Source organism: Micrasema longulum, unplaced genomic scaffold, assembly GCF_059751315.1.
Source record: "Micrasema longulum isolate JH-2025_06_02 unplaced genomic scaffold, ASM5975131v1 h1tg003079l, whole genome shotgun sequence".
NCBI lineage: Eukaryota > Metazoa > Arthropoda > Insecta > Trichoptera > Brachycentridae > Micrasema > Micrasema longulum.
The window spans coordinates 68,782-90,543 of NW_028280180.1; the positions used below are offsets into that span (position 1 = coordinate 68,782).

General features: G+C 32.2%; 1 protein-coding gene and 1 long non-coding RNA gene across 3 annotated transcripts; both read left to right on the forward strand.

Moving 5' to 3' along the window:
• The first annotated feature begins 161 nt into the window (after positions 1–161).
• LOC148271128 (peptidylprolyl isomerase domain and WD repeat-containing protein 1) lies at positions 162–16,920 on the forward strand. Of its 2 annotated transcripts, none has more exons than XM_088241804.1 (9): positions 162–453; positions 537–836; positions 2,965–3,052; positions 4,522–4,968; positions 6,172–6,364; positions 8,659–8,893; positions 13,541–13,729; positions 14,515–14,666; positions 15,854–16,920. In XM_088241804.1, the coding sequence occupies exons 1-9, from the start codon at positions 336–338 to the stop codon at positions 15,995–15,997; spliced, it is 1,866 nt and encodes a 621-aa protein (XP_088097930.1). In that variant the 5' UTR covers positions 162–335; the 3' UTR covers positions 15,998–16,920. The 2 variants fall into 2 exon arrangements, 1 of the variants encoding a protein (XP_088097930.1); XR_015825192.1 differs by having other exon boundaries at positions 170–453; positions 8,681–8,893.
• A 769-nt stretch (positions 16,921–17,689) lies between these two features.
• LOC148271129 (uncharacterized) lies at positions 17,690–20,696 on the forward strand. The gene is made up of 2 exons (XR_015825193.1): positions 17,690–18,771; positions 18,919–20,696. It is a non-coding gene; the product is annotated as an uncharacterized LOC148271129 (long non-coding RNA).
• The last annotated feature ends 1,066 nt before the right edge of the window (positions 20,697–21,762 follow it).

The following is a 21,762-nucleotide window of genomic DNA, read 5'->3' on the forward strand; positions in this document are numbered from 1 at the left end:
AAAACAATTTCAAATCCATATTTATTTATCATTACATCGTTCACGTGGCTTCTTATTTTATTAATCGATGTTTAGAACCAGATTTTGGTGCAACAAACTGCATCACTATCCTTATCACATCCGTTAGGGTGTTTTACGTTCATGGTGATGATAATTTTCTCGTAATTTTACGAGTTGTGTGTCACCTGCCGTGGACTGCCATCTACTGTGAAATTTTTAAAATTAATAAAGTGAATGAAGTTATATATTTTGCTTGGGACGTTATTTGTTTATCGCCAGTTTGACATTTGACTATTACTATTTAAAAACTAAATTCCACGCTTGGTATCAATAAAATGTCTGACTCTGAAAGTAAAAAGGAAAATAGCGACAGTGGAGATGAGTCTGACAGCGGCTGGGTCGGACCATTACCTTCGGAAGCAGTACAATCCCAACCTCAAAAAAAACGAAAAGGTAATTTTTTAAAATAAATTTATTTATGTAATTAACCTTTGGATCGCTGGAATAACAGTTCTAATAGCCCTTTTCTTTTTTAGTTTTAGAGTACGAGTCATTATATTTAGAAAATTTGCCATCTTCCGAGTCGTATGAAAAAAGTTACATGCACAGAGATACTGTCACACATGTTGTCGTTACAAAGACCGATTTCGTCGTGACAGCTAGTTGTGATGGCCATCTCAAGTTCTGGAAGAAAGTGGAAGAAGAAATAGAGTTTGTCAAGCATTTCCGAAGTCATCTAGGGCCGATTACCGCCTTAGCATCAAATTGCAATGGGACATACCTCTGCACCGCTTCCACTGACAAATCTGTGAAGATATTTGATGTGATCAATTTTGGTGAGTTTCCAGATCTAGAGTTATACTTTTCGACCGGTTGAATCATAACTATGAAATTTTTAACTAAAATTAAAATAGAACATCGAATTAATTAACAAATTATCGTACATCTTGGAAGCCTTTTTCATGCTCTTTTTCTATCTTAAAAATTACAGTTCTTAAAAGCTTTCTTATTTGGATTAAACTTGCTAATTTAAAACTATATTTTATACACCAACACATTAGCATAAGCTATTAAACTTATTATAGTGTTTTAGTTTCATAACTTGTGATAGTTTAAATCAAGTTAAATAACACAATGATAGTTTAAATCAAGTGTAAATTAAAATTAGTGTGCAGACCGGCTTTGGAACACAACTGTTACTTTATCAAGGTGTTAAAATAAGTAACTAATTGTATGTAAAATAATCATTAACAAAAAAATATATGTAATTTAAAAATAAAACAGCTTCTCACTTATATTTATGATAGATATAAAAGGAGAAAATAAAACAAATTAAAATATTACAAAAAAATATTTTTAATTATACAAGAGAAAAGACAATATTTATGGTATAGTGTCGATTAATTGATAATAAAAAAAAATACTTTATCATATCAAGGGTACAGGATATAAAAGACGATTGTCAAAAAACAAAGTTTCAAGATATAACTTTTTAAAGTTTTCAAGCCTCTTGGACATTAAAATTAACGTATAAATATAAAGAAACCTGCTTAATGTAATGGCCTATACTGTTTTGTGCTATCTAAAATGGTTTCCATCAATATTAAATTATTTATTTATTTACAGTATTTAACGCATTCGCCTTTTATCACCATATGCATTTTGTTCTTGTTTAATTAATTAATCTTGGAAACAACAGAAATGTGGATCATATGAACTGCCGTCAGATGCCATTATTAGTTAAAAACACATACAAATTGACATCCATCCTTTATATCCATATCCAACATTTTTGGCACCTTTTTGTCTTATATTCTGGAAAATGGGACAGAAAAAGGGGATGAGTAATGGTGAAACAGATAATGGTTTGGCCGGATACCAGATATTCGGTCAGCCCCTTAGCCGGAAATCCGGCCCATTGCCTCTTTTTTCAAGCATAAATATTTTCACCTGTAATATGTTTATATAAACAGCTCCCCAGGGAGTTGAATCCAGTCCTTGTCTACAAAAATTTGGACAAACTCAAAATATTGTTGATAAATTACCTGGTCCATGAAGAAGTATAGAAATTGAAAAAATAACATTTTCAGGCGTTGCCTAGTATGTAGGTGAAATAATTCAATTAGATGAATCTCACCCGCATAAATAAAGGTTTCAGCTCTTTAACTTCACAAACATCAACAGATGAAAGAATTGAAGGAATATGGATGTTCAAATATAGGCAGAATGGTAAATGTTACACAGTGTGTAAAGTGGCCACTTAAACCAGCCATTGACAGGTCATAAGCCCTGTAGATGCCTAGACTTCTATATTACCTTTTCTTAAATGTTCTTCATCTCTGTTGTAATATGTTAATATAAACAGCTCCCCAGGGAGTTGAATCCAGTCCTTGTCTACAAAAATTTGGACAAACTCAAAATATTGTTCATAAATATTTTGGTTAAAAAATAGTTTTTGATATAAAAAAAATATTTCCCTGTTAAATCCTTTTTCTAGAGTGTATACTGAACACTGACGACATTTTTATGCAAAAAAGTCAATTTTTCCAATAATGAGGGTTACTTCTCTTTTCGCAAAGACGGTCGATATCAATAAATCAGTGTGGCGTTGATTTCATGAAGTTTTCGCAGTTTAATAAATATTAGGTATCCGACTGAATATTAAGCTACTATCCGGTGTCCGGCCGGATAGTCAAATCAGGCCAGATAACAAATATTTACCAGACCGTTTCATATCTAGTGATGAGTTTATGGATTATTTTGAGTGAATGATTTATTTGTTGTAATTGCAATGGAATGTGTCGGTGATGCTGAAGCCGTGTCAATGTTATTTTGTTTCTATTTTTTATTATATATTTTTTGTGTTATCCATCCAGTTAAGATTTAATTGGTTAGTGTTTTTTTATGTGACGTGTTATAATTATTATTGTGAATAAATAAATATATACCATTTTTTGTTTATAGATATGATCAACATGATAAAATTAGATTTCGAACCGTATTGTGCTGAGTGGATGCATACTTCGGGAGATGCAATTAATTCATTAGCATTGTAAGTATTCTTATCATTCAATCAAAAAATAATTCATTAATAGTATTTTTTGTTTATTTATTAACGGTTTAAAGTAAAGTAAGTAAAAATAATAACATTTTTTTTTTTTATCATTTAGTATTGTTCAAAATTTTTTAAACTTCTTTATTAGTGTTTTTTTATTTTTTCGTTCCTTTTCTTGATTTTATTTAAAAGTACAAAATATTTCTTTGTATCATTTTTTTTAAAACATATATTTTGATATAAATATATTTTAAGTAGTAGTTTTTAATAATAATACACATATTTTTTTTAATCGTTTAGTGTTTTTTTTTAATTGTTTTTTTTTACTGGCTCAAAATATTTTTATTACCAAATTGTTATTTTTTATCAATAATCTTATAACTGGTATTATTTTTTTTATATTGTTTATCTTTTTTAGACTTTCTGAATTTGTAAATTAATAATTTTGTTTTAAATGCCATATATATTACTTATAATACTTAACATGTATGCATATTTAGCTGTATTTGCAACTAATATGTAAAAGGCACTAAGTGCCGTATATTTCAATAAAAATAAAATTATTTTAAATAAATTATTTTAAAGATTAATTAAAACGAAACAATTTTCTAAACTTTTCTCTTGAGGTTGATTGGCATTTTCCGGTTTTTTAGAACATAGATAATTTTTCCAAACGCTCAATTCTTCTTTTAATCTCCGCAGTCTGGTTTTCTCGACTTAGTCGGATATTATGTCCCGTGTATTTGTACACATTTTTGATTACACTGTTTTCTACCCTGATATGTAGATTTTCTACGACTATCACCTTAGTCTTTGCCAGGTTCATACTCAGGCTCGCGTACTTGGACACCTTGTTCAGCTCTTAGTATTTCGGCTAATTCCTCCTGCTTGCTGCTGATAAGGAAAATACCATGAACAAAATGTAGATGGTTCAGATGTTTTCCATCAATGCAGATTCCTTTATTTTCCCAATCATCCTTGTAAAAAATTCATTCTACTGCCAATATAAAAAGCTTTGTGGATATTGTATCCCCATCGGATTCCTCTTTTCACCTGTATCTTATCAGTTGACCAGTCCTCGTTGAATTTCACCTGAATAGTGCATTAATAAACTGTGATACGATTATAAAGTGTTTATACTCAAAACTACTCTACACCTAAGGGAAAAACATTAACTTTGATGTTGACCATTTCATCTAATGTCAAAAATAAATATTTTTCATTTTGTTTGATGCTTGGAAAATATCACCACATGATAAGTTTCTCAAATTTACTTTTGTACATAAAGCTTCATTTACATTAAGTTTATGATGTTTTTACTACTTTAAGTAGCTTCTGTAACATCCACCATTCTGGCTGTATTAAAAACATCATGTTTCTTAAGTTCTTATAACATTTATTTGTATGTTGTTGGGATATTAATATACATACTTAAAATATTGTTAACATAATATTTTGGTTCTCAGATCAGAAGCTAACACAAACAAAATATACATCTACAATGGAATTCAGAGCACTAAAGACCCCCTGCATGTATTTGAGACATTGCATAGGCAACCCGTTGCTGTCATTAAATACAACTTGGCGTTTGATGTGTGTGTTTCTGTGGACAAGGCTGGAATTCTGGAATACTGGACCGGCCCCAAACAGGAGTTCAAATTCCCCAAAAATGTCTCCTTCGACTCCAAACTCGACACGGATTTATTTGAATTTGCGAAGAATAAGACTTTCCCAACCGGGCTTGCGTTTTCTCCGGATGGCAAAAAGATGGCAGCACTGTCCGTAGATCGTAAAGTCAGAATTTTTCATTTTGCAACGGGAAAACTTTCGAGGGTGTTCGATGAAACTCTACAGCGATTCACAGAACTGCAACATCAAACACAGCAGTTACCGAATATGGAATTCGGAAGAAGGTAACAAAACTTTTAAAGCATTTATTTAAAATGGGGTTGTTGGATCGAATAGAAAGTAATTATAATAAAAATAAGGTTGAAGTCAAATCCATCTCAAAAATTTTCCCTCTCTGTTGAAATAAATTTAAATATGAACAACTTCCTGGGGAGGAAATCCAGCCAGTCTGCAAGCATTTGGACATAATCAAACATTGCTGAATTACTACCTGGTAAAAGAAGAAGTATAAAAATTGAAAAATTGTTTTCAGGCGTTGCCTAGTAGGTGATTTGGTTCAGCCGGATGAATCTCACCTACGTGATAAAGGTTTCAGCTCTTTTACTTCACAAAAGTCAACAGATGGAAGATTTGAGGAAATGTGGATGTTCAAACATGGGCAGAATGGTGAATGTTACACAGTGTGTAAAGTGGCCACTTAAACCAGCCAATGACAGGTCATAAGCCCTGTGAATGCCTAGACTTCCATATTACTTTCTCTTAAATGTTCTTCATCTCTGTTGTAATATGTTAATAGTAATTAAATAGTAATTAATATCCCCTTCTCAAAAAATTTCCCTCTCTGTTGAAATAAATTTAAACAAAAATAATTCAATCAATTCCTATTATTCCTTGTTATTAGTTCTGATTTTATACACTATATCTGTTTGTTTACTAAATATATGTATGTAGAACTGTTGATTTCCCAAATAAAATAAAATAAATATAATCTACTACTATCTTTATTGTTTTCAAATAAATATATATTTTTTTATAATAATGATAACAGTCTCAAAGATAATAATAATAATAATATTTGGCTGATTTATATTGCGCCATTTTTGTGAAAAATCACCCGAAGGGCGCTTCACAATTGTATACTTTAACTTACATTCTAACTAAGCTAAAATGACATTATATTTTTTGATTTGAAATTGAGAGTATGACAAACTAAAGAAATGAGATTTTAGTTGGGATCTGAACTGACTGGGACTGTCGAAGATGTCACAAAAGCGATGAAACTGGTCACTGGTCACATGCTAATTTTGTGGATTTAAGTATCATTCGTCTTTTATTTCTTTAATAAATTACAATGAACTTCCACCAAAAGTTTTCACTAACAAACTTGAATGTTTTTGAATGATTATAATGTTTAAATCCCACGGGACGTCCTGTGATGAGTTGGGAGGGATTTGATTGATTTAACATGTTATTTGATCAACGTTTAGGATGGCATCAGAGCGAGACTTGGAAAGGTCTGACGCAATGCACCTGGCTAACATCCTGTTTGATGAGAGTGGTAACTTCGTGATGTATTCCACCATGCTGGGGGTGAAGCTCGTCAACTTGGTGACCAACAGGTGTATTAAAATGATCGGCAAACCGGAGAATCTTCGTCCCCTTCATTTGGCTCTATTCCAGGTAATATGTAGTTTATTTTATTCTTTTTTGTGAGATCACTGATTGCCCAAAATTACTGTCGTGTACCCACAAAGACCACCAGACTCCAACACATGTTCCAGTGTGTATACAATAGGACAAACTTCACCCACCATTCTCCCCTGGCACGCATCCACAGAACTGCTAATAATTACGCTGAGCTTAATTATGGACTTACTCCACACCGCTCCTGCTGCAATCAAATCAGCTATCCTATCCATTTGGCCATCCCCTTAATTCTCCTCGTTTTAATGTGTTTCTCATCTTCACTTTATTTCGTTTTTATTTTTTTAGAATCAGTTACATGTTTATTGTAATAAGTAGTGATGATTTTATTTTATGTTATTTTCTATAATGCTTTGTGTACTTTTAACTGGTTAGAGCCCTCTGGGCGTTTATTAAATAAATAAATAAATAAAATCGTTTTTAAAATTTATTTATTTTATTCATATAAATACATCTATATTACATAAAAAAAATAACGCATCCCTAACTCTATGAGGCCAAGAGCCCTGTGTTGAGTTGGGATACAACATAATGGAAAGTGGAAGCATGCACATTATTAAATGATAGCAACATTAAAAATTATTACTTAAACATGTATATCAATTAACATCTGGACAACACGCTCAATAATATATAAATCTATACAATATCTCGCCACAGTCTCCTGCAATCCTCAATCTCTCTCAACATGCAGATTCGATAGTATAAGTAGACACCGTTAAATTGTCGAGATCCTTGCACTGTGTAAGGCTGAGATAAGCATTAATAGAACTTTCGTTAAGACAGATTTAAGCATATCAGCTTTCAGCTGCTTGCTTAAAATTAAAATAATAACATTTAAGAAATATGGTATAGAAAATAATCGGGTATGCCTCGGCAGAGAGAAAATGCTGTTTAAGTTGTAAAGAATAGAAAGCTAGATGAACAAATAAAATGGAAAGAAAACGAACTTATGGAAATACCGTAAAAAAGTTTGAAACATGTATATTATAATACAATATTAGCAGTTTGTCAATTAATCTTATCATTTCATGTAATTTACTGTATTTATTTTGATAGTTGTTTTGATAGTTTTGATAGTATTCAAAACAATTCGAAATATAATTATTGTAAAGGAACTTTTAAAGATTTGTTTTGCATTGTGCCAATCAATTTTGGAGTACGGTATAATCGGATGGGGTGGTGTGAGTGATACAGTTTTAAATGGTGTATTTGTTGGACAAAAATCCACAATCAAAATAATACTCAGATTCCCGATACAGACATCTACTGAAGAAATATTCCACAAATTACAACTTATGACACCAAAGTAATTATATGCTAAAACAATACTTACTTACAGATTCAAAAACTATTCTTACTCAAAAGGCCGCCTCCGTGGTGTAGTGGTCAAGACGCTTGACTCACACACGAAAGGTTCCGAGTTCGATTCCCGGTGAGAACACAAAAATTAAAATGTGATTTTTATCAAGCCTGGATGTTCTGTGATGTAATTCACCACTGTAATTGGGCCTCCTGGCCTGTTGTGGTGCAAAAAAAAATGAAAGACTTAACCCCTACAATACATCACATACAAATAATATAATCACTAGCTAATATCACCTTCGGACAAAGGGATTTTGAGTATTATTCAATTAAAATCTATAACCTACTTCCACTATCTATTAAAACAATTAGTAACGAGAAAATGTTCAAAAAGACTATAAAAAATATATAGTGGAGCTGGGTAGAAGTAAAATGGATTGTCTCATTTGGCCAAACCAATATTTAATCAACTGCTCCACGAATGTATAGCTTATGTTATGTTTTTGTTCTTTCATTGTGCGTTTTGTAATATAAATAATACAGATGTACATAAATTAATTATAAACATAAATACGTTGTATTTAATACTGTCTGAACATTTTGTTTATTATCTCTGTTTATTAAGTCTTCTTTGTTTATTCTCAAATGTAAAAATATATTGTTTAAATATATTGTTGAGTGTCCTCGGCACGGGTAACCCCAGTGAGGTCACATTATTTTTATTACTAATCATAGTTTATAATGGAACAAAAATATAAATAAAGAAATATACAAAAATAATTTTGAAAACAAAACGTTGTTGTAAAATCCAGACTCTTTCCGATGATACTCTATCTACACCCATATGTTTGTTTTTAACAAAAATCATTATGAATAATCATAAAAGTATGTTGATAATATTGTTTACTTCATTCCTTTATAACATTAAAATATCTTTTTATCACCTCCGATTGAAATAACTAAAGGGTCGTGGACACAAATCCAAAGGTTCCATCTCCCTGGAAATGGAAGCCTCCGACAACCCGGCACTGGCGGCCGCCCCCCCTGACCCAACCCTGTTCTGCACGGCCTTCAAGAAGAACCGCTTCTACATCTTCTCTCGCCGCGGCCCCGATGACCTCAAGTCCATGGACACCGACCGGGATATCTTCAATGAGAAACCTTCCAAGGAGGACATCATATCGGCGACTGAAGGACAAGGTAATATTGTATTATAATTTTTATTAGGAAAATCAACAAAAATTATACAAACATCGGCGACTGAAGGACAAGGTAATATTGTATTATAATTTTTATTAGGAAAATCAACAAAAATTATGCAATCAAATAAGTTTTAAAAGCAGCACATACGGGAGTGCAATTATGTAACTATATATACACACACTTGCGCTTAATCCTACTTTATCTGTCACGGAAAATGGATTCCGTACCCAAGAATTGTCCTTACTAGTTTTGGGAAAATAATGCGAAAGAATAGCTTTCACATAGAATTACAATTTTTTTTTTGCGGAACACCTATTCAGGCTCCATGGAACACGTTCCGCGGAACATAGTTTGGGAAACCCTGCCCTAGGGGATGGAATCTAGTATTAAATAGTTTACAAACATTTGGACATTATCTAGATATTATATATTTTACTTTAAAGCAATCTAAATTTTCCACTTATGATATTGTTTTTTATCAATTTACTTAAAGGTAATAAGTAAAACGTAGTGAACTTTTCTCATATTATTGATTAGGCCTTATCTGCGGTTGAGTATTGGTTTAACAGCAGGCGGATTATAGATTTTCTGATATCAATATGTATAAACAGCGTTACATTTTATTACTTCAGGTAGGTTGTGATATTCTCAAATATTTTAAATTGCAATATATTTTTTTTATCATAAATAGCAATGAAAAAAATCCTAAATTTTACTTTTTTCACACGAAGGCAAGATGAGCATTATACTATTCAGATAAAATTGTCTAGGATTCTATAAAAAATATGTTGAATCGGGATGTGGTGCTGTGGCTAGTGTCGCTCACGGAATAGAGGTGTAGGGGGTTGGGAGTGTTGGTTGAAGACACCTTTAAATACAGGTAAAATATTGTATCAAATAAACGATGGACATAGTAATGTCCGCGAGAGAGTACTGGAGAGATTTGTAGTGGTCCATGAAGCGAGTCCTAAGTTCATAAAAATGCTTTGAGCTGGACGCGCGTCGGTTTGAATTGTAAAATTTAAAAAATAAAATAATGTGGCGTGTCGGATTCTGTTAGTACATAAAATACCTTACGTCGGCGGGCCGCTAGATTGAGTCTCAGGCCTTAAATATATTAATTTCGCCTACTACCGTTTTTGTATGTGATTAAAACTAATTGTATTTAAATTTATGCTAATTGCTTGACACCAAACTCGTATGTTAATTATTTTTATTTATAAATCTCGCTTGCTATCAGAGTTTGCAAATCTAATAATACACAAATGATTTTCTCGTGCAAAAGTCCAAGTTAACACTTGACCTAAATATTCCACTCACTATAGCCCATTAGCTATTGATTTTTCCCACTCCACTTGTTACAACATTTTGACAAGATCAATAATCCTAAAATACAGGTCAACCACTCCTTTCCCAACATACTCGCATGCCTTGCCATTTGAAATCCCCTTAGAAACTGTTTTTCAAAATGGAGTAAAGAGTGTAATCTAGTTTTACCACTGTTATACGACACAATTTATTAGCATCTTGCTTTTAAACACCTGACTCATAATTTCGATAACATTCCACCATGCACATTGCATATTTGGTACCTACTAAATATACAGTATTACTGAAGGACAATACACTACACAGACTGACACACATGCCAGCCTCGGATACTTGTAAAATCAACATTTCTGTTAGTCACATTTAAGACTTGGCAGTGCAATAACAAGCTCTCTGCCAACTTGTGTTTAAATCTGTCAGTTTTGTTTTCTTTCTTTATTTAAGTGAAAACAGCACATTTTCGCGCTGTATTTATTTCCAATGATGCCATTATTCTTGTGATCGGAGTCTCACAGCATGTTTCGTTGTATTTACAAAAAAGTTTATTAAAAACTGCGTATTTTGTTGAAAATCACTACATAAAACATCACATTTTTACCGGAATCCGAAAACGACTGTTCCTTAATCTAGGTGTAAAAATAATTTAACCTAAACATTATTGAAGCCTTCCTAAATTATACAAAAGCATTTTGAGTACCTAATTCATATTTTAATGTGTTTAGTGTTCCGCATTCAGACTACAAATAAAGTAAGACATAAAAATATTTAGTTCAGTTTGTTTTTATGCCTCGACAAAGGAACGGTTCAGTTCCAAAACTGGTCTGTGAATTTAATTTATTTATTTTTAACAAAATCAAAGTGAAGGTGGAAAATCACAAAATTTGTGCTTCGAATATTAATTTTAATAAATACATTATTTTATCTTTTTTATTTGGGAACAATAACAGATTACAATCAAGGCATTCGTAAACACGTACAAAACATCACCAGGCCAGTGATCCTTTACAAACATCAGTGAATATCAGTTTGAAATGCCGAATATTTTGTGTTGTTGTTTTAAAAGTAAGCCATTGGGAACCTGTGACACAACTCTTGAAGAATTGCAGGCAGAACAGAAAAGTATGACAATTTATGATTAAACAAAATTGTCTAGAAATTCATTGCACTAATATGAATGTCTGTGGAGTCAGTGTATTATCTTCGCGGTCTGTATAATTATTGTTTTCCTTTGTATAACTGTCCTGTTAAAGGTATAAGTTATCCTTTGTTGAATTTCCCCACTATTTATTTCATAGTCATGTTTCTTCATATTTAAAATCTTTTCAAAACTATAGATTCTTCCATATATAGGTTTTCACGGTCACTGTTTCTTTTTTAGGTGATACAGTGTGTGTTGGATTTGTTCAGGCGTTTCGGCTACCATTGCAGGAGCCATCTTCAGGGTAAACTCAGGTAAACAATAGTAGCCGAAACGTCGGAACAAATCCAACACACACGGTATCACCCAAAAAAGAAACATATTGACTATTGATTCTCACTCAAGTCAATGATATTTTTAAATGTTCTTCATGTAACATTTCTTTCTTCTGGTTTCAAACCCTGGGATCGATTTGCAGCAAATACTAGTATCTCCCTTATTAGTTTCTTCCGGTCTTCGGTGGCTCTTTTCCAACAGTTGTTATAGAAATAAAATAAAAGCCGTTTGGAAAAAAATAATTCAAGTATCAAGAAAAATTAAACCACGTGAAGTTGAATATAACATCAAAACTGATAAGGCCATAATTAGTTCTGATATAGAAGTACATAGCTAAATAATTTTAAACCTTTTTGACTGACATTCCATTAAAAACTACGGAAAATCTAAATTCCTTGTACAGTTTATTTTCCCCCTTCCCTTAGGAAAATTCAAACTATAATACATTCTTTTATTTTCAAATTTAAATATATTGATCCAAAAACTATCATAAAAGTTTATAAAAGCCTAAAATTACCGAAGATTTATTGATTTATGTCAAATTTTTGGGTTCTATTATCTCAGTAAGTATTGAAACGCAATAATATTTTTTACTGTACGTTGAATCAAAAGACAGGTTTGTCTGTGGGGTTTCGTTGTTTACTCAATTTGAAATAATTTAAGTGAAAACAAATATGTGGAATCAAATATTTAGTTAGGTTACGTTTAAAACATGTGGTTCTACACAAGTTATAAAATGGAAATTCATCAGCAGAAGTAACTATTATGCCAAACAATTATTTATATTGTAAGGTCGTATAATTGTCTATTGTCTGTTAGATTCCTCTGTCTTTATAATAATCATCGTTTTATGTTTCCTGTGTAAAATAAATAACAATGTAATTTATCTAAATTATTATAATAAAAACTGGGGTGGTCCGGGATGGTAGTAAATAGAAGTAGTATATATTATAAGCCAATCATGGGTAACCTTTTTCTAATGTGGGCCAGATTGCTAATTTTACTTTGAGTTGCGGGCGGGAATATCAAAATTACCATTCACACATGCAATAATTATCCCTGTGAATAAAAAATGTTCATGCGTAATAGCCCTTAGTTATAGGCATCATATTACTATTGAATATAACATGGTATCTTTTGATGATGATAATAAAGATAATTTATTAAAAACCGTTTTTGCGAAAAACCACCTCTAGCTTGCTGATAATATTATTTATCTAGGTAATATGAAAGAAAAATTTAGATTAATCAAACGCACTTGTGGAAATGAAGGAATTTTGGTATTATCAAAACTCCACATTTCCACGGACCAGTTCGAAATTGCCCATTTGCTATCTAATATGTTTTTTTAAAATAAATATTTCCGTTCTTATAATTTATCTAAATATTTAAAGTTTTGGGGTAAATACATAGCTCACTTTAAGAAAATGGGAATTAAGTTGGGGCAGAGTGGGGTTTGAGCCTCAGACTCTCTCTTAGTGCCCCGTCAGGTATCCCCAACGTTGGCAATCACTCTGGCAAAAGTCTCTCTGTCCTGTGCTGCCCGGAAAATCTGCTCCACAGTCCTGAAGCCAGTCCAGTCTCGTATATTACGCAGCCGGGACATCTGTCTCCTTCCAGCCCCTCAGTGACCCTCAATCTTGCCCTTCAAAATTAAATGAAGCAAGTGGTACTTTTCTCCACGCATTATATGCCCCAGATACGAAATTTTCAAACTTTTATGGTGGTTAAGAGTTTTCTGTTCGTTCTAGCTCAACTTAAGACTTCTGAGTTCGTTATCAGGTTATTTACTTCTTCGTTCTTCTGAGTTCGTTCGTTATTTATGAATTTGTAATTTGCAGGTGTTCAAAAGCTTTACGACAAGGCGATTCTTCACACAGAGTTGGGTGACATACACATCCGGCTATTTGGAAAGGAAGTTCCTAAGACAGTAGAGAACTTCAGTATCCACAGTAGAAATGGGTATTATAATGGACATATCTTCCACCGAGTTATCAAAGGGTTCATGATACAAACCGGCGACCCGACTGGTAAATACCACAATACTCTTTTGCAAAATATAATGAGTTTTCTTTTATTATATGATTAAAATTTAACTAAAAGCACCAGTCGATAATTAAATAAATAATAAGTGGTTAAACAAAGTGTTTTTAACAAATTACAACAGGGATGGAAAATACCTTAAAGAAGGGAATATCAAAGTCTAGGCATTTACAGGGCTTATGACCTGTCACTGCCTGGTTTAAATGGCCGCTTTACACACTGTGTAACATTCACAATATCTTGTAGAGCAGAAAGTTTTCTTTCAAATGACCTTTACCATTTTGTTTTACTTTTGGTGCTCATTTTTTAATTTGGAAAAAACGGACACAACTTATGCCAACACCTAATACTACCCAATGATGATTGTTTGCGTAGTAAATTTTAGTTTTTTTTTACAAATAAATAAATTATAATTTTTTATTTACTTTATATTTGAAGTGTCTATTTCTATTAAATATGTATTTAATGTAAGGCACTGCAAGCCGTGTATAAATAAATATCTCTCCATAAACATCAAAAGCCATCGTGCTTGCCGATAATGTATGTACAAAAAGTAAAATAAATTAATACAACATTATTCCTTGCAAAAAACAGACTTTTTTGTTTTCTTGAAACTCCATTAGCAAAACACTTAATTTTTTATTCATTATTGACCTAATTGTTTAAGGTCTTTGTTTGAACCGATGTTGGTAAATGAGTCATTTTTCTTATTATTTACTGTAAAATAATTAACTTGGTGCTAAAATATTTGATTTAAATATTTTGTATGCAGGGACGGGTACTGGAGGAGAAAGTATATGGGGAGGAGAATTTGAAGACGAGTTCCGCCCTTCCTTGAAGCACGACCGGCCATACACCCTGAGTATGGCCAATGCTGGAGCCAACACTAATGGCAGTCAATTTTTCATCACCCTAGCTCCCACGGTAAATATTTTATTCCTTTACCAATATTTTATTTAGTTTAAAAAATGTATAACTTCCTCCAAGATTTTATTTTCTGCTAAAAAGGCCTAAAAGGATAAAAAAGGCAATGACTATGAAAATATATGATGTTATATTTTATTTATTATTTACTGCATGTATATATGTACATATGTCACCCCAAATAGTTAAATCGGACACTGCACTGAGCAGCTAGGTTGTTCATTAAATGCCGGCATTTAACTGAATGGCTAGCCCGTTTGTTGAATGCACGTTTAACAAAAGGGTTAAACATCTCTTAGCCTCTTTAATTTCAATAAAACAATAATAATCGTTTTATTTTTTGCTATGCAAAGTTAGGTCAGGTTAGGATAGGCTGGGTTAAGTTTAATAATTTAACAAATTGGTTTTTTGCCAAACTTAATCCTTAATTTTACTTAATAATTCATCTTTAACTTGATACGTTAAGTAAAAAAAACTGTTTTTTTATTATTAAACTTTCCAAAGGGCTGACTTACAACCAGCCAACACAATGAACGTTATCTAAATTCATTCAATGAACGGCCTAGCCATTCAGGTGAATGCCGGCATATAAGGCTCTGTTGAGTGGCTGATTTAACTATTTGGCGGCGACACATACATATCTCAGATAAGTTTTACATAATCATGATTTTGGTGTTGAAAAGATCTAATTGAGAAATACCAAAAACCTCTTTTGTAAAAAACTTTTTCACTACATTTTCTTTAGAGGTTCGTAATATATCTCGTAATTGATCATTCCCAAAGGTAACATTTCAACCCGGCTGAATAAATTAATGCTGGTACTTCGATGGAAATAACTGTTTTTTTTTTAAAACTTAAAAGTAATTCTTTTCAATAGTGTAATATATTGTATATCAATTTTTTTCACCATCAAGGTGACGTATTAAATCTTCATAATTTTCAATTGTTTTTATTTCAAAACTACAGCGAAATATTTCATAAAAAAGGTTTTCCTCTTTGAATGCAAAACATCAGAGAAATATGAATTATTTATCCAAATTTGATATAAAGTAATGTTTTTCACTGATGATACCAAAATCAAGCTACAATTTGGTTTTCTATCACCCTTGAGGTGGTTAAACAAAAATGGCAGTATATAAATCATCCTAAATTATAATACTTCTGACAATGTTTTATTTTTCTTACAGCCATGGCTAGACAACAAGCACACTGTGTTTGGTCGCGTAGTGAAAGGAATGGAGATTGTTCAAAACATAAGTAATGTGAAAACCAATCCCAAGACTGACAAACCGTATGACGATGTTCGAATAGTGTCCGTTACTGTCAAATAAACATGTTCGCTTTCAGAACGGATTCCGCGCTCATATAATAGGTCCTACCTCTTGAGGTAATTGAAGGTTTGTGAATTTTTTACTCCTTAAAAGGCAGTCTATTCTGCGAGATGTATATTTTTAATATCAATAACGTTTCATTTGTGGTATGGCATTTTACAATCCTTTGTTTTATAAATTTGCATGAATCACTTTAATTTTGTTGTATGTCGACCGTATTCTAAGTTAGCTCATTATCAGGAAACACAAACTGTCGCAATATCAAGTCCTCCTTTGAAAATATTCCCTCTATGATGCATATCGCGGGGTAGTTACTAAAACTAGGTAACTTTGAAATCAGCATTTGTGAGTTATCCACTAAAAACACATTTTTTCATCCTCTTGTATGAATGCTACAAATACATAGAAGTCTTGCATTCAAATTATTTTTTATAAAAAAAATATTCAGCAATGTTTGAACCATTTTTTGCAACTTTTTGAATATCATTTTCATAAATAATAAATGTCTGTAAAACACAATAAACCATCTTAAATATTACAACTAAAACACGAAAATGGCGGCATTAAAAGTTCGTTAAACACGATAAACCATCTTTGAAATTGCAACTAAAACAATATACATAATTTTTTATTTTGGTAAAAAGAAACATTAGCGTTCTTATAATTTACCCAAATATTTAAATTTTGGCGGCTTTTCCAACGAGTTGTTAATAACTCACTATTATAAAATGGAAACCAAGTTGGGGTAGAGTGGGGTTCGAACCTCGGACCTCTGATCCGACCACAACCCGATTCAAATAACAAAGGTCTGAAAACACAATAAACCGTATTTAAAATTACAACTTAATCACGAAAATGGCGACAATAAATGTTCGTAAAACACAATAAACTTTTTGCAAAATTACAATAAAAAAACACAAAAATGGCGGCAATAATTTCGATTATCGATTTAACTTACCAACAAGTTGGTTTAATGATTTCTAAAGCAGTGCAGTTACCAGTACCAAAATCTCTTAGTTCGGTTTCGACCAAAAGTTTTTTATATATTGATTTGAATCGAGTAGTGTAGTATCAAAGACGAGTATCTGTCATCTAGATGATTTTTAGCTACACTCACTTTTTAACCCTGATAGATCTATTGATAGATTTTTTTGTTTTCTATCCCTATGTATATATGTATATATCAAAACACATATTTCGAGTTTAAAATATCAATATTTCATTACTAGCTGCTGAAATTTAACTGTAAAAAATCAGTTGTCCGCTTTTAATTCAAAAACTTGTAGATATCCGAACTCAGTCACAGATCTCCGTTTTTGATCCAACCATTCTAATTCATTGTCAGGTGCGGATTTGGTATTGTGGTAATGTTTTTTTTCATAATAAATGACAGCAAAATTTTACTCAGAAAACCTTTAATTTTAATAAAAAAATTAAAATCTAAATTATTACAAGTCTTTTTAATATTACAAAACAACGGTTACTACATTGTCATCATCTCTTCCGCCCTCTAAATCAAAACATTCACAAGAATCACCTTCATCGGCACAATTTGAAGTGTTGCATTCTTAAGTATTTATGTACCACTCCAGAGAATTCAATGTCCTCCACTCTTTGCCAAAATGTTTAAGAAGATTTTCTACATCTTGCAGTTTTTCATTTGACACAGGAACACCAATGGGAATTTCTCTAGGATTTATTTCTGATGGTTTCCTATTTTTCTTGCATATATTTTCTTCAGTTCCCACATCGGAATTATATGCTAATTTTCCACAAACAAAAATGTTGCCTTTTTCAGTTTTTCTAGTAAATATTATTTATTACAATATTATTTCTAGTAAAATAAACTGTTTTTTATAATAAAATAACAAAATTTTAAGCGAAGCGTATCACAATGAACAACTGACGGCAGCACACTATCCGCCATGACAGTTTACTAATCACGTTACCCAAATAGCGGCTTCTGATTGGTTGGTTGTACAGATGTCCGATTTTGGAACTAAACTAGTATGTAGGAGTCGGATTTTGAAATAAACACCGATTTTTTATGGCGTTTTTCTATACTTTCTATCCGTTTTTGTAACGCATCGATAGTACCATTCACAAGTATGAGTCAAAATCTATCAGAATCAGTTATCTAAATTTCCACCAAAATGACATGTCCGTCTTTGACACTACACTACTCAATTGTCTTGTAGTTGGGTTGTCGTAACACCCAAAATGTGCACAAATATTACCAAATAATGTTTCTAAATAATCTTGGCTCATCTTGTAGAACGGAATATAGATTTATTTTTTTTTGTTTGTTACGAGCGTAGCATAAAGTTTTTTTACACTTAGCATGTAAAAGACCAATAAAACCCATTTTTCTCATTTTTCATTTTTCTTGACTTAAGCAAGTCAAAAATATTGTTCATTGGTCTTAAAAAATCACCGGTACCATCTGAATTCTGAAAATCGGGTAAAAGTAATTCTTTTGAACAAAAATTTATTGCGTCAGAAACGCTGTTACTGAATAATTGTGTTGCCAATATAACTTTATTTTTTTGATTTTTGAAAAAAATATGGCACTGCCGAAGTTTGTTAGCCAAGTGAAGATGTTCTTTTTCCTGGAGTTTATTCAGATTTTCTAAATGTGTCCACTTAATTGACCTACCCTCACAGTCCCTGAAAAATGCATTACCCTGAAATGAATTTCTTATCAGTTTTAGCATGTCATATGCATCTAAAAATACAGACACCGGTTTTTTAAAAGCTTGGTGCACAAATAAAGGGTTCATGTTATTTTTTTATTTTTTTTTATATTAAGGCAATCCATCCTAAGAAGGATGATTTCTACCAAGAGTAAAACATTTTTAAAAAAAAACTAAAAATCTATCATACTGGATAATTTCAGGATCAAGGATGGAGAGGAGTGAGAGGTTCATGTTATTGATATCTAAGCAACATTGTGATGTTAACCGGACATCCATCAAAGGTCAAAGCCATTTCATTCATGGCTAGACTACACATCAAATTATCCGGGGACGCGTTTGCTTTTGACTTTAGAGCGACTAGAGATTCCTTACTAAATCCTGGCTCCACATCGATGGACGGGTACCATTTTTTTATGGCACGTTTATGGGGCAGACAACTTTCAAATTTTTGACTCACGTATTCATATGCTTTTGGAGAGTAATAGTGGAGTGTCAATGCAAATGTCATAAGTCCGAGAAAATACTTATTTTTAATGTTTTGACCAAAAGTTAAATTTAATGTGAGCCTATTTATGAATTCTCTTGCTCCTAAACTGGTGTTTTCTAATACGGAAATCTGATCACCATTTGCAAGGGATGTTTCCTTCGGTGCATTTAACACATCTTCCAAACTATGTATTTTCTTTTGGTATCCTTTATTTGATTTCTGACGTCTTTTCATCAGCAAACGAACGACCGAACGTAGTTTATAATGCTGACTTTTTAAAATTTTATCGGACTTTAGGGCACAAAACTCATGGGAGTTGTTGGGTTCTGGGTTCTAAAAAAAAATTTTTTACAATATTTGGTACATAAACCATAATATTCATATCATGCTTACCTATGCTAAATAGTATGGTCATTTTATTATTATTATTCAAAGCACTTCATCGATTTTTCAAAATAAAATTTTGATTTTAGTTTTATTTTGTCACCTCTACTTACCGAAGCAAAAACCAATTTCAGTTTCTTAGTAGGAGCAGCACACAGGAAATGTTTCCGCCGCTTTTTCAACGGCATAAAACTATCTCCTTGAAAGTGATCGGAGCATATGGTACTGTTGACTATAGGAAACCAGTCAGTACGCCCTGTTGCATCAATCCATTTTTCTTTTACATCTGCTTTTTTGGAAAACTAGAAAAGTTTATTTTAATTGTTCAAATATCATTACCTAGAGGTATTTAATGGGAACTGGATTTTTCAAATACGAAATAATGTTTGTGCTGTTTGGATCCGGGATATAGGATCCCAATATGCAAAATTGCTGCGTTAAAAACGAATTCTTTGAAATTCCTCCTGAAAACGAACTCTGCTAATCGAGAGTGCAATTCTTTTCGCTTTCTTCCCAAAGTGGGAAGATGGTTGTGCATGACTACACTCCACAGCTCCTCAATCGTATTTGTGTGGATAGATAGATCGTCAGGGCCAACGTATTCCGCGCTCTGATTAATCATGTCGTGTGAATAGTTGTACCCTGGCACGATCTAGACCGACGTATGTGCGTATGCACTCCATATGTTGCTTATGATCCACATTCCTTGAAAGTAAAATACATATATTTTATTTGATTTTCAACATTAAGTATATTTCCTAGTAAAATAAATTTAAAAAAATTACCCAGAGCAATTTTCTACATTATTATAGGTCACAAAGTTCGGCGCTTCCAATCGTGAGCTATTTCAAAGAAGCATTTTTGTGCTCAGTCATTGGCACATGTAATTTATCAAAAATGTTAGGATCGGTTTGTTGCATAATATTTCTGTGAATTAATCGATCATAGTTATACTTCCTCGGTGCGAAAACAGATTCATCAATCTCGACAACCTTTCCTATCGCGGGAAAGTTATCATAGAATGACGAACACATCTCTCGGAGATAGCTACTGTGGTCGGCAGCTGTACCACTGCAGACGTCGCATTCACTCATGAGCAGTTTCACCGGAAACTCTTTCAAACACATAAAAATAATTTTAATCATGTTCAGGTTTTTATCAATGGCCAGGCTACACTGCTCAAAATGTCTTCCCACTAGTGGGCTCTCCTTAATTGTTTTCTTGTCGTTTGCCGGGCAATTACGGTAAACAAAGATAAATCCGGCAGTCAATTTCTTGTTAGTATATTTCTTTTTTGGCTTGAATTTGTGCACGGTTTTATTGTACAACTCGGCATTTTAAAAATTTATACGAGCTCTGCACACGGTTACGAGTTTGAAGCGATTGCTGTGCCGGACTTGATCAAATTTCGTATTAGGCAAATTTTGACTAATGTTTGTCACGAGACCATACCCACTTCGCAAATCTAAGGATTTTATAATATGTATATATGTGATTAGCGCACAAAAATATTATTTCAGAAACTTTGTTTCCTGAAAGCCGATTTCTTTTATCCGTCACTATCTATCCCGCTTTCGAAAAAAATCTTTCACTAGGGACAGAAGTGGCCACAACACAAAGTCCTTTTTTTTTACTATTTCTGATAGTCTTTTAGTTTTAGTTTTTATTTTTTCTTCAATATAGGTATAATTTATACGCTTATTGAAAGTCAATATATAAATAAACAAACAAAACAACACAAAGAGATAGTCAGTTTTCAATAAATAACTACATATTCCAAAAGTAATCAAATAAACTAACACAAATAAAATAATACTATTAGTTCCATATACTGCTATCTTCCAGTACTCATTATGTCCATAATAGGCCTTTTTTTTTAAATAAGCTTTTTATGAAAATTTTGAATTCATCGTTCGTCATAATTAGGACATTTCGGGATTACCAATTTGCATTTATTTCTCATATTATGATTATGATTGTCGCTATTTTTTTGAAAGAGAGATATATTTTTACGCACATAAAATAAATCTTAAATAACTAAATATATTGGAAATGGATTTGATTTGACTTGAGGAATTATTTGTAGATATATGGAAAAGGTAGTGAAATAAAACACAATATTTTTATGGATAGAATTCACTGTCGTTGTCAGAGTCACTTTCAGGATCTGTCTGACGTCCAGACTCAGCCTCATTTCC

Coding starts and splice junctions, on each gene's coding strand:
- LOC148271128 (XM_088241804.1), top strand. CDS start 336: ATGTCTGACTCTGAAAGTAAAAAGGAAAATAGCGACAGTGGAGATGAG. Junction 454..536: donor ACCTCAAAAAAAACGAAAAG/GTAATTTTTTAA, acceptor TTTCTTTTTTAG/TTTTAGAGTACGAGTCATTA. Junction 13,730..14,514: donor ACAAACCGGCGACCCGACTG/GTAAATACCACA, acceptor TTTTGTATGCAG/GGACGGGTACTGGAGGAGAA.